At 37.6% G+C, this 14,019-nt stretch overlaps 1 protein-coding gene across 3 annotated transcripts in view; it reads right to left on the bottom strand.

Moving 5' to 3' along the window:
- Window positions 1-327: 327 nt before the first annotated feature.
- Window positions 328-14,019, bottom strand: part of LOC134345393 (GRB10-interacting GYF protein 2-like) — a 194,989-nt gene continuing 181,297 nt past the window's right edge. For 2 of the 3 annotated variants that reach the window (XM_063045984.1, XM_063045986.1), the window contains exons 26-30: window positions 12,588-12,796; window positions 10,749-10,903; window positions 10,269-10,435; window positions 6,341-6,488; window positions 328-489 (exon numbers count right to left, since the gene is read on the bottom strand). In XM_063045984.1, the coding sequence (XP_062902054.1) occupies window positions 422-489; window positions 6,341-6,488; window positions 10,269-10,435; window positions 10,749-10,903; window positions 12,588-12,796 (747 nt within the window). In that variant the 3' untranslated portion in view covers window positions 328-421. Of the gene's footprint in view, window positions 490-4,078; window positions 4,330-6,340; window positions 6,489-10,268; window positions 10,436-10,748; window positions 10,904-12,587; window positions 12,797-14,019 lie in introns of those variants that run through there. The other variant, XM_063045985.1, reaches the window with a different exon arrangement.

Here is a 14,019-nt window from a genome sequence, read left to right as displayed (position 1 = left end):
AAATACATTACTGACAGAATTGTTCTGTAATGTTCAACCAAACAATTGATGTTAACATGACCAACATTGAATAGACCTGTTAATCATGTATTCTGAATAAAATCCAATAATAAACTGATAAGTAAACAAGTGTTTATAGGACATGCACTGCATTTTACTGCACCGTCCATGTTACACTATAGAACCAGTGATTCTATGCTCAGAAACTTGCAAGTTGGTGTAGAGCCCTTTGAACTGGCTGCTTTGTGCTTGAAACATGAATGCATTACAGGTGAAGGGGCCACAACAAAATACGTTAGAGTACCAAAGACAGACATGAACTCATGGTGACAGATTATCTTTTTTAATTAACTGATATTGGTTGATGCATTCAGAATTCATGATTAACAACTTTTTAAATAAATCAAGAGTTTGCTTGTGTTCAGTAGTCATCAAGTGTCTCTATTTCTCCCATGTTCAGGCGCTCTGATGAAGCATTTACAGAAAAGCCTGTAAAGAAAAAGGAAAAAAGGCAACATTTATTTATCTACGCTAAAACTATAGTTCCAGTGTTTCACATCTTTGAATCTAACCTTTCTATTGGATATAGCTGATTGTTTTTAACTTAGTATTTTAAAATGATTCTCAGGGAATTTCACCTAAATAACTCCAATCATTGATTTAGTTTATTTGAAACACACAGCATATTCTATGTAAGATAGTTGCATAGGGATTCAATGATCAGATCGGCAGTAATCAGGATCTGCAAATTCAAACTATACCATGGCAGCTGTGGAATTTAAATTTAGTTAATAACCTAGAATCTGGGCAGAAACAAAACACCAAGTGATGCCAGTTTTCATTATCATATTAATGAAAATAACTCATTGCAAATGTTTACTCCCTCACGTTGTGGGATGGATATAAGATTTAAATTCAATTAACATGATTCATGACCATTGTTCACAGAAAAATTTGCCGTCCTTATTGGCTGGCCGAAATGGAGCCATGGACACACTTCACAGACATCCTCAGATGTCCTCTGAACTGACCCAGCAAACTACTCAGAAATACCACCGTCACTATAAAAACATAGGAAGAATGGGTACATTCTGTCAAGCCACACCAGAGGTGGTGGCACAATAGACAAGAGGAGAAAGGGAGCAGCATGGAATGTCTTGAACATTGACTCCAAACCTCATGAGGTCATTACACGCCACTGGGTTAAACATGGGCCAGGAAACTGCCTGATTACCACCTATTATCCTTCCCAGCTGATGATTCAGTTCTTCTATGTCTTAAGCAATACATAACATTAAAAAAAATTAGCAAGGGCATAGAAAGCAGACTGGTTAGGAATCTTCAACAGCTGTTACCCAAAATGCTTGGGTGTACCACATTGACCAAGCAGGTTATATTCCAAGAACATGGCTACCAGACTGGTTCTGTGACAGATAACGCAAAATTTACTTAATCTTATCCTCAGCAATCAACCCATGTCAGACACAGTTGAAGTCAGAAGTTTACATACGCCTTAGCCAAATACATTTAAACTCAGTTTTTCACAATTCCTGACATTTCATCCTAGAAAACATTCTCTGTCTTAGGTCAGTTAGGATCATTACTTTATCTTAAGAATATGAAATGTCAGAATAATAGTAGAGAGAATGATTTATTTTAGCTTTTATTTCTTTCATCACTTTCCCAGTGGGTCAGAAGTTTACATACACTTTGTTAGTATTCGGTAGCATAGCCTTTAAATTGTTTAACTTGGGTCAAACATTTTGGGTAGCCTTCCACAAGCTTCTCACAGTAAGTTGCTGGAATTTTGTTCCATTCCTCCAGACAGAACTGGTGTAACTGAGTCAAATTTGTAGGTCTCCTTGCTCGCACACGCTCTTTCAGTTCTGCCCACAAATATTCTATTGGATTGAGGTCAGAAAATGATGTCAAGTTTGGTTCATCCTTGGGAGCAATTTTCAAACGCCTGAAGGTAGCACGTTCATCTATACAAACAATAGTACACAAGTATAAACACCACGGGACCTCGCAGCCGTCATACCCCTCAGGGAAGGAGACTCTCCTAGAGATGAACGTACTTTGGCGCGTAAAATGCAAATCAATCCCAGAACAACAGCAAAGGACCTTGTGAAGATGCTGGAGGAAACAGTTAGACAAGTATCTATATCCACAGTAAAATGAGTCCTATATTGACATAACCTGAAAGGCTACTCAGCAAGGAAGAAGCCACTGCTCCAAAACTGCCATAAAAAAGCCAGACTACAGTTTGCAAGTGCATGTGGGGACAAAGATCTTACTTTTTGGAGAAATGTCCTCTGGTCTGATGAAACAAAAATTGAACTGTTTGGCCATAATGACCATCGTTATGTTTGGAGGAAAAAGGGTGAGGCTTGCAAGCCGAACAACACAATCCCAACTGTGAAGCATGGGGGTGGCATCATCATGTTGAGGGGGTGCTTGGCTGCAGGAGGGACTGGTGCACTTCACAAAATAGATGGCATCATGAGGAAGGAAAATTATGTGAATATATTGAAACAACATCTCAAGACATCAGCCAGGAAGTTAAAGCTCGGTCGCAAATGGGTCTTCCAAATGGACAATGACTCCAAGCATACCTCCAAAGCTGTGGCAAAATTGCTTAAGGACAACAAAGCCAAGGTATTGGAGTGGCCATCACAAAGCCCTGACCTCAATCCGATAGAAAATTTGTGGGCAGAACTGAAAGAGCGTGTGCGAGCAAGGAGACCTACAAACCTGACTCAGTTACACCAGTTCTGTCTGGAGGAATGGAACAAAATTCCAGCAACTTACTGTGAGAAGCTTGTGGAAGGCTACCCAAAATGTTTGACCCAAGTTAAACAATTTAAAGGCAATGCTACCAAATACTAACAAAGTCAAATACTAACAAAGTGTATTGTGAACTTCTGACCCACTGGGAAAGTGATGAAAGATATAAAAGCTGAAATAAATTATTCTCTCTACTATTATTCTGACATTTCACATTCTCGAAATAAAGTAGTGATCTTAACTGACCTAAGACAGGGAATGTTTTCTAGGATTAAATGTCAGGAATTGTGAAAAACTGAATTTAAATGGATTTGGCTAAGGTGTATGTAAACTTCTGACTTCAACTGTATATCTGGTCATAACAACATTGGCAGAAGTGACCAGTGTTTTTGTTTTGGAAACAGTCATGTCATCATATGGAGGACTTATTCCATTATGGTGTGTGGCACATCAATAAACAATGCAGTCAACTTAACAGATCTCTCAGTTCAATTACAAGACATCGCAGACCTTCAGCAGCAGAAATGTACACCGAAACAATCTGTAAATTCATGGACTGTATATCTCTCATTCTACAATTATCAAGTCAAGTGGCTAACACAGATTCATTAGTGGATATACCATCAGGCATACTCAAAAGTAATATGACACCACTCCAATGAAGCTGCCATACAGGACTACTTGCAAGCTAAGCAATAAAAACACTCAAGAGACAGAACTTAGTGATAGATCAGATCAAAGCCTTTCAGTCCTACCACATCTAATCTCCATATAGTGTAATGGACTGTTAGTAGGAGGAAGCAGCTCCAAGGACATCGACACCAAATGAGGCAAGGCCCAGCATATGAGTACTAAAAGTTGTCCATCTGCAACTATGTTTAATCAGAAGTGCTGAACAGATGAAGCAACTGTTTTTTTTAAATATATGCCATTTCAAACACAGAAACTACTCTCCAAACTACTAGATTCACAGGAAAGCTCAACATTATCCAAGACAAAAAAACCTCTATTGGCACTCATCAACTACACTAAAACTTTTATTTCCTCCACCGCAGACACAGTATGTACCATGTAAGAAACACATGGCAGTTACTCAAACAAGCTACTCTGACAACACCTCTGAAACCCATGGACTTTACCAGCAAGGAGAGCAAAGGCAGCACAATATCCCCACCTCTCAACCTGATTTGGTAAAAGATAGGTCAGTCCTTCACTGCTGGATCAAATTCTGGAATTCTCTACCCAACAGAACAGTGGAAGTGCTGATAGGTTGGCAGCAAATTAGAGATGGTGTCAGAACCTCCAATAAATGTGAAGACAAGTGAGATGAAAGTGTGGACAAAAGGGCTCTGAATAAAACAGATATGCAGAAAATGAAATTGACACAATATCAATCATGCATGAACATTCCCTCTTCAATACTCTTACTTGAAATACTGTGGTTTACTCCTCCAATTCCATTGGTATCTATCCACCCTTTACATGAATTCTGTTCCACCCTGTTCTTAGCCGCTTATGCTGTTCCAATTAAACCCACACAAGCTGAGGGAACAGATTCAATACTGAATTAAATAGAAGTAAATAGATGGAATTTTTATTTCACATTTCCAGCATGCAGATGATGATTCTGGTTATCTTATTTACAACCCCTTCAGAATGCTCTTTTAAAAAAAAATTTGTTCTATTATTACCATCTTTATCATTTAATCTTTCTTACCTTCTACATATCAGGGACCTTCTTTCCCATTTATTTTTTTGTCCCCTCATGGCTTTCACCCTCTGACTGAAAAAATTCCTCCTCATCTCTGTTCTAAAGGGATGTCTTTCCATTCTGAGGCTGTGCCCTCTGGCCCTAAGACTCCCTCACTATAGGAAACATCCTCCCCATGTCCACTCTGTTGCAGCCTTTCAATATATGGTTAAGGATACGGTGCATTGGCCTTCACCAATTGCGGGACTGAGTTTAGGAGCCGAGAGGTAATGTTGCAGCTATACAGGACCCTGGTCAGACACCACTTGGAGTACTGTGCTCAGTTCTGGTCACCTCACTATAGGAAGGATGTGGAAACCATAGAAAGGGTGCAGAGGAGATTTACAAGGATGTTGCCTGGATTGGGGAGCATACCTTATGAAAATAGGTTGAGTGAACTTGGCCTTTTCTCGTTGGAGGAGCAAAGGATGAGAAATGACCTGATACAGGTTTATAAGATGATGAGAGGCATTGATCGTGTGGATAGTCAGAGGCTTTTTCCCCAGGGCTGAAATGGCTAGCACGAGAGGGCACAGTTTTAAGGCGCTTGGAAGTAGGTACAGAGGAAGTATCAGGGGTAAGTTTTTAAAAAATTTTTAAAATTTTTTTATTACGCAGAGAGTGGTGAGCACGTGGAATGAGCTGCCAGGCATGGTGGTGGAGACGGGTACGATAGGGTCTTTTAAGAGACTCCTGAACAGGTAAATGGAGCTCAGAAAAATAGAGGACAATGGGTAACCCTAGGTAATTTCTCAGGTAAGGACATGTTTGGCACAGCTTTGTGGGCCGAAGGGCCTGTATTGTGCTGTAGGTTTTCTGTTTCCTTTGGTAATTCTATATTCCAGTCCTCTTGAAATGGTTGTCTTCCTTACCACTAACTCAACCTGCAAACTAATCTTTAGGGAATCCTGCATGAGGACTCCAAAGTCCCTTTGTACCTTGGATTTCTGAAAATGCTCCCCATTCAGAAAATAGCCTACATATTAATTCCTTTTAACAAAGTGCATTTCCATACACTTCCCTACATTGTACTCCATCTGCTTTGCCCATTCTCCAATCTAAATCCTTATGTAGCCTCTCTACTTTCTCAGTACTACTTGCACCTCACTTCTCTTTGTATCTTCAGCAAAAAACTATCAATTCCGTTACATTATATAATATGAAAAGAAGCATCCGACACCGACCCCCATGGAACACCAGTGGTCACCAGCAGCTAACCAGAAAAGGCCCCCTTTATTCCCACTATTTCCTGCCTGCCAGTCAGCCAATCTTGTATCCATGTTACTGTCTTTCCTGTAATTCCATGGCATCTTAACGTGCGAAGCAGCCTCATGTGTGGTACCTTTTGAAAGGCCTTCTAAAAATCCAAGTCTCCTTTGTCTATCCTGCCTGCTATTTCCTCGAAGAATTTCAACAGATTTGCCATTAAGGATTAAATACTATCTTTGGCACTTCAGTAAAAAAAAAATTGCAGCTGATGAAGGAAATATTAACTGATCACCAATGACCTAAAAAAAAATGGTGTCCAGCTCTCGGCTCTATCCCTCCCCCTCCTGTCTTCTCCTATCATTTTGGATCTCCCCCTCCCCCTCCAACTTTCAAATCTCTTACTAACTCTTCCTTCAGTTAGTCCTGACGAAGGGTCTCGGCCTGAAACGTCGACTGCGCCTCTTCCTATAGATGCTGCCTGGCCTGCTGCGTTCACCAGCAACTTTGATGTGTGGTGTAGAACACTTGATTTTGCAAAATGTTTTATTTGTTAAACACATAGTGACAGTACAGTATGTTTATAAAAATACCAACCTAAGATGCTGGGATCAGCACGTATCATCTTCTGTTTTTTCTTTCTCTTTCCAGACTGTACAGATTCAAAATTTGACTGCTGATTTCTGCTGTGATTTGATGGATAGATGGACTGTAGACCTGTTTGAATTTCAGGGCATCCTGAATCCTAAAACATGAGGCAAATTAAATCAAATTAAATAACATACTTTATAGAAAATATATATAAATTTAAAAAATGCCTTTGTTTTAAAGCCACAAATTAGCTGCAGACATGAAGAAAATCCATTTTGTTAAGCTTTTGTCCCCTTTAAAATTGCCTATATGGATTTTTAAAAAATGTTTCCTTGCATCAAACGATTCAATAATTTAACCAATTTCCTTTGCTAGCAATGCTCTATGCTGTTTCTGCTTTTCTTTAAACATCAGCAAGTGGAAAAATACAGGATTAATGGAAATGCAAAACACTTTTTTAATAAATCAGCTACTGCCAAAATAAATCAAAATTACATGCCTGCTATGCATAGTGGGAAAGAGGTATTTCTGACCAAAATATTTAAACCCATGAAATTATGCTAGTATAGTGTGCCACTGTTAGTTTTGAAGTTGTTTTATACTGTATATCCTTAAAGAAAAACATCCCAGGGAACAATGCTGCAATTAAAATTAATACAAAATACATAAAATGTATGCAATTACAATTAAAAAGTATAAAAGTACAAGCATCAGACTAGTTCTTGATTTTATAGACCTCAGGACATCTTGAAATGCTTCTCAATTAATTGATTTTTAAGATTGCTCTCATTAATTGGAAAACATAGCAACCACTTTGCACACAGCAAGGCCTCTCAAACAGCTAAGTAATCATTCTGGTGGAAATGGAAGCCAAACAGCAACTACACCTATGAATGGAATTGCAAACATGGAAAAGGATAGACAGTGGTGTTCTGAATAAAATGAAGTTTACAGACAGTGAAGAATAAGAATAAGAACATTGAGCAAAATTAGAGAAAATTAAGGTAGGAGAATGAGAGTCTTACTGGTAAGTGGACCGAAATAGTGACAGATAGAAGCATATGACATTGTTACTTAAAAAACAAAAAAAAACAACCTATGTGGAAATCATGAAAATAAAAAACAAATGAGATAAATACCCAAAAGTCAAGCAGCAGTCAAGAATTAATGCATTAGATGAAAACTGGGAAAATGGATGAAATTCATGGCAACAGTGACAATAAAGTACACAGTCAGCAACTGCAGTTTATTCGTTGCTTCTAATGTAGCAAAACTAATTCAATCAGGTGGCATTAGGCAATAGAAGCTCAAGCAAAGAAATTTTAAAAGATGTCCTACAAGAAAATGTTGGTATATTGGTTTTCATTGGGAATTCCGGAGAATGGGGCAGCTGACTGGATGGTCATCAAATACAATTGGAAAAATGCTCAAGATGCCCTAAATGCAGTCATAGTAGAGCTGGAAATGATTACACAGATAGACAGCCAAGACCACGATTTTAAAATCAAGTTGCTTGAATGAGAGCAAATTGGTTAATTTGTTCCATACCTTACAATATTTAATATTGCGCTTTAGTTATTTATATGTGATTCATCTGCAGATTTTATCCTTAACTTCATAAATTATTGTGTGTTATGTGTACCACTGTACACCCTAGCTTGGAAAAACATTATTTTGTTTCTATATTTGGTTATATACATTATATATGATGTTTACAACCGAATGACAATAAACTTGACAGGATAGTGAGTGATGAGTGGACAGAACTTAGTGCAAGTCTGGCCAGCTGCCAGGCATAGCAGAGCTCTGAATGATCTCAAATCTAAAGAGGCTAGAACAAAGTAATTCATTGGCAGAGTCAAACTTGAGAGATAATAGAATATATTAGTGACAGGTTTCAACAGCAGAGGAGCTGAAGCAGAACTCAAGTAAATCAGGTAACTAAGAATAGCTAAAACTGCAGGATGAATATCTTTCATCAGAATTGATAAAATTAGACTTTTATAAAAACTTGCAGAGGAGGAAGAGGCAGAGAGAATAAAAGGAATGCCCACATCTGCATACATATAAGAATTAAGAGTAGGTCACTGGCCTCTCAACCTTGTTTTGCCATTCAGAAAAATCATGGCTGATCTTTTAATCTTCAATTTCATGCCTTCTTCTTATATTCCTTATTTTAACATCCAGAAATTTACTAATCTTTGTTTTAATTTTGAACATTCATCATTTAAAGAATTTTGAAGATTCACTGTGCTCCAAATGAAATAATTTCTCATTTCAGTCTTTAAAATGGTCTCCATCCCTTTGCTCCCTCCCATTAGGTAGACCTCTTATTCTCTCCAATCCTCTCCTTTTCCTGCAATTTAAAACATGCTTCTTTTTCTAAACTACTTCTAGATAAACATTAACCTGAAAGGTTATGTCTGTTTCTTGCTTCACAAATGTTTTCTGATCCTCTTTCCCAGGCAGTCACTGCAAGGTAGGAACATTAATTGCCACTTTGTTCAAATCTAAATACTGCAAGTTAACTGAATGCAGGACAAGTAGTGTGATAACTTACAAAATGGGGTTGTTGAGGTAAAGCTGGGAGCCATCAATGTACAAATGGAAATTGAGATTGTGTTTGCAGCTGATAATGCTTAGCAGAAAAAGGAGATCAGTAATAGATCTTTGGGGATTGCAAAAATAATTGAGTGTGGAAAGGAGAATTATTACCTATGATACTGTAGCTACATTTAGGCAGATAAGAATGGAACTGAGTACAGTTTCATCCCCCTGAATAACAGTGGAATTGTACTGGTGTAGTATGTTGTGGTCAGTCTTGTCATGGCCAACAGATATGTCAAATGACAGGCAGAACATGACAAACATCAAGGATGTTAATAATGATTTTGTTTTCAACTGCTTCAACAATGGAAATCTGACTGGAGGGACCACAGCTGGGATTTCTGGGGAAGACAGATGGAAAGTCGAAGATGCTAACCAGTGCAGAAAATTGGATACTGGAAACCATGACAATTGTATAGGAGCAATAGAGGTGCTGAGAGAGGTGACAGAGAAGCACAATTAGGCATCATTATTCCATCTCCGAACTTAAAAATCATAATAGCCTATATCTATAACTAATTGTTAGTTTAGTTAGGAAGACAGCTTACTGCAGCTGCTCTATCAGCACTCATTTGGTAAATACTGACGTGAGAGAGGTTTCATTGTATTGGATAAAGGATCAGTTGTAAATTACTGTTCAAAATTACAAGACTGAAGATGTATTGTGATCCAAGAGAACAATCAGGTGTGAAGCAGAAAAGGGACCGTACAGGAGAGGAAGTAGATGCAAGGGCATGTAAATCTTGACAACAAGCTTGACCATGTAATTAGAGAAAGTGGATGAGAAAAAGATAAACAAGAGAAAATCTGCAGTTGCTAGAAATCCGAGCATAACACACAAAATGCTGGAGGAACTCAGCAGGCCAGGCAGCATCCATGGAAAAAAGCACAGTCGACGTTTTAGGACGAAACATCAACTGTGCTTTTTTCCCATGGATGCTGCCTAGCCTGCTGAGTTCCTCCAGCATTGTGTGTGTGTGTGTGTGTGTTGCTGAGAAAAGGATACATTGTTGCACTCTCAGATAATTTGAGAGCAGTGTTGTTTTCAGCAAGGGACTTTGAAACCTGGTAAGCTTTGATAGAGTCCAACCTTTGTTTTTAAAATGGACAGCTACGCCAAATGTTCAGAATCAGAGAAGTATGAATCTGTACTGGAAGGAAGGAATTAAGGTCTGGGCAATATGAAGATAGCAAATAGCACACAGATTAGACAGTGCTGTCATGCACAAATCAACCTTTGAACATGTACTTGCATTAGCCATGTCATTAATTATCTGTAATGAAAATTGAGTACAGTTTATATAATTCCAATACTTAATGTACCCACCTGCTGCTGCAACTGTCGCTGCTGGCTGGCTCTCTGTTTGGCACGACGTCCTAAAAATTGTTTTGCAAATTCTTTTGTTTCTGGGCTATCACCAAGGTAAGCTCGGATATAATCATGAACTTCGTAAGGAGAATCAACCTCTTTCAAAAAGGAAACAAATGTAGGAACTGGAAAAAGATAAATACATACCTCAGTGGACAGTTAAGTTTAATTCCTTACTATACATGGACAGCACCATTACCTATATCATATTTGAACTTGTACTTTAATTCTCATTGTTGGAGGAGCCCATAATCATTCATTGCAAAATGAATTAATATTAGAGAAACATATTTTGCAATATAATTTTTCAATCATATGAAAGAAAAGTTGAAGTACTAATAAAAGTTTATAGACCTTAGGGCTTGAACCTTTCGGCTTGGGATCTTAAAGCCAACATTTCTAAAGTCATTGCAAATTTTTATGTAAATTAGCACTCACCATCTAAGTTATTAGCTGTGTTGAGAACGTGCAACATCTGTTCACACCATAACGTAAATCCATCTTGTGCCTTGTTTGCTCCCTGAAACAACTTCATAAGCTTTTCTTCCTCTTCAGCTTTTTTATTTGGTTTGTTCTGAGTTCCATGAGACTTCCTGAAATACCAAGTGGAACATTACAATTATTTAGAAACTGATTTTTTTGGGTGGTTAAGTGGGAGGGAGGTAGACGTGGGAGTTTCAAGAGAAGGAGGGATGTGAGAGTTTCATTCACCTGGTAGGTTTGCTGTTTTTAAGGAGAGTATTAATCCCAAACTGCCCCAAGTAAAATAGTAACAAGAGAGTCATTCAGGACCATTAATTAAGTGAAATTTAATCTGGGCAAGGAACTTTGAACAGGATTAGCATTCACAGAGAGGAGCTGAAAATAGAAGCTGCAAGTCATCCTTGAAACTTCTGATACATTTTCAAATCTAAAATGTAAACCTCATAAATAACTCTATGATACTGTTAGAAAGCTCAAAAATACATTCAGAAAGGAATACAAAATAAATGTCAATGAAACACAGAAAGTCAGCACATTCCTCTACTTACCTAAAATTTCAATACTGTTGAAATATTGTTAAGTGGATTATAGCTATCAATAGGTTTCAAGATAATCAAGTTAACTGAATTATTAGTAATGCATTCTTTCAGTCATCAATATTAATCATACACAATATAACAATCAATCACTCTAAAGAACAAAGATATTGAAAAAAGATCTAGGTGCTTTCCCGGCGTATACAACATATAAACTTTTCTTGGGCTTTCAGCTGGGTACAGGTATCGATGACAAACACTGCCATCTTCTTCACGAATGATGCCTGGGCCTGTCTAGTCTGGTGATATTTATACCCCGGTAGTCCATCCCTCCTGTTGGTTAGTCCTCATCCAATCAGGTTTCCACTCTCCCACCTTGTTTACAATCCAATTTCACTGGTCATTACAAATATCTTTACAATGATATTTCTTCTATTTAAGATATATGACAGGTACACTATGTGAACATTATAACATCCAGAACTCTCGTTTTTTTTTGCCATTAGTGTTAAAAGTGGAACACTAACGGCACAAGAAAGGAAGTAGAGGAACTTTTCCATAATTTGCCACAGCTTCTGCAGGATCCTTATAGGTTTTGGTTAGAAAGCATCTCATGAAACAAGAGCTTGAAAACATACCAGACCCAAGGACAACCTCTATCCTGCTGTAATCAGACTATGAGACTCTTGAATAGACTACCCATATACAAAGGATGAACTATTGATCTCTCAATCTACCCATCATGGGCTTTGCATTCTGACTGCCTCCAATGCACTTCCTCAAACACTAAAATACACATTCCCCCCCACACCCGACCCCTGCACTACCTAGATATACCTATATATGGGATGGTCTATATGTACAGCAAGCAAACAAAAACACTTCACCGTATCTTGGTATGTGATATCAATTAATAGGATATTTGCACTACTGTTAGTTGTCGAAAGACTTCCAGTACGAGGCTATTGACAACTCAATATTCAGAAATCTCAAACACAAGAGATTCTGCAGATGCTGGAAATCTACAGTAACGCACAAAATGCTGGAGGAACTCAGCAGGTCAGGCAGCATCAGTGTTTTGGGCTGAGACCCTTCATTAGTTGACATCTTTCAATTATTACTACAGGTAACTGTTTCTCTAAACAAAGTTTTCTTCAATCTTTTTCCACACATTGCACTGTAGATATATCATTTTAAAATCAGCATTTTACAGTTCAGTATAAGATACAAGATTTGGTTAAGGTATTGGTTCTCTTACCCAGGGTTAGAATTGTTCTTGTTACTTTTGGAAGTCTGATTTTTTGCAGGAGGCCCCACTTCTTTTACAGCTTCATCCCAGAAGCCTACATTTGTGTTCTTGTTATCTGGAGCACCCCAAACACTGCTTATATCTGTTCCCCACTGATTGGTAGGACTGGTGTTGACTGAGCCCCATACAGAAGCAGTACTCGCTGGTAAACTGGAATGCTAGATAAAACAAGCAAAACAAATCCTATTGAAAAACAACCAAACTGCAGATGTTGGGCATCTGAAATAAAAATAAAAATAGAAACTGTTGGAAACACAAAGCCAATCAAGCAGCAGGGAAAAAAGTTAACCCATCAGGTCAATGGCCCTTCATCAGAAACAGTTTTGATGTAAGACCTGTAAACTGAAATGCCAGCTTTCTTTCTCTCCTTATCTATTCCCAGCACTTTGCTTTTACCTTGAACTAGAGTGAATTTTACAGTACAAAATAGTTAAACAATCATGTCATAAAACACTACACCAGTCAATGCAAACTATTGTTTCTTCATCTCATTAAAATTCCATGTTGCATAAATATTCAAAATTAGAACTGGCTATATTAACCCAAGTCACAGCTATAAGATCATTTCCTCTAAATGATGGCTCATGAAATTGCAAGACTGCATGCATACAAAATAAGTCGACATTGATGAAGTATCAAGGAATGTCATACAAAACCTAGAGATCTATTTGCACAAGATTGCCACCTTGTAAATTTATTATATTCAGATCATAACTTGTTTCTTTTTCCAAAATGAAGGTCTGCCTTACAGTCTAATAGTTATAAGATAGTATGACAGAGGTTATTTGCAACAATTCCTCACAACCAATACTAAGAAATATAGACTCATCCCTTTCATTTACATATGCCATATTAAATATTATCACACCATTTTTGTTCGTTGATTTGTTGCAAATATCAATTTCAACATGTATCAATTCAAATCTACTGAGGTAATTTTCTTTTAAGTATTAATTTGCAGCTTGTGAAAAAAAGAACTCATTACACCAATTAAAATTGAAAAAGTTGACTGATTGAAAAAGAACTGCAGGGCTTTACTAAATTATTTGTGTAAATTATGTTGTTCTTGCCAAAAAGTTCTTCCACTTGCACTGCTGCTTTTGAGTTATGTGCATTTATGAATAAAAAATACTCCATTTTGAATACCAGATGGTAGTGGTGGCCCTGTGTTATGCCCATTTGGGCTACATTAAGTTCACCCTTATAGAATTCACAAATCACTACCCAAAAATTTGTGATATGGAATAAAGATTGATCTCACAGATTTTGTGTAAGGTGGGGTGAGAAAATAAATCAACACTGAATTAATTTTCTCAAACTTGCGTTTCTTAACAAATGGGTTTTGTGTTCCAGAAAATAAGAGAATAGACCTTTTTTTTAG

The sequence above is a fragment of the Mobula hypostoma genome, chromosome 4, assembly GCF_963921235.1.
Source record: "Mobula hypostoma chromosome 4, sMobHyp1.1, whole genome shotgun sequence".
NCBI classification, from domain to species: Eukaryota; Metazoa; Chordata; class Chondrichthyes; order Myliobatiformes; family Myliobatidae; genus Mobula; species Mobula hypostoma.
Note: the sequence above shows the minus strand (reverse complement) of the source record. Positions and strands in the feature narration are given on the sequence as shown.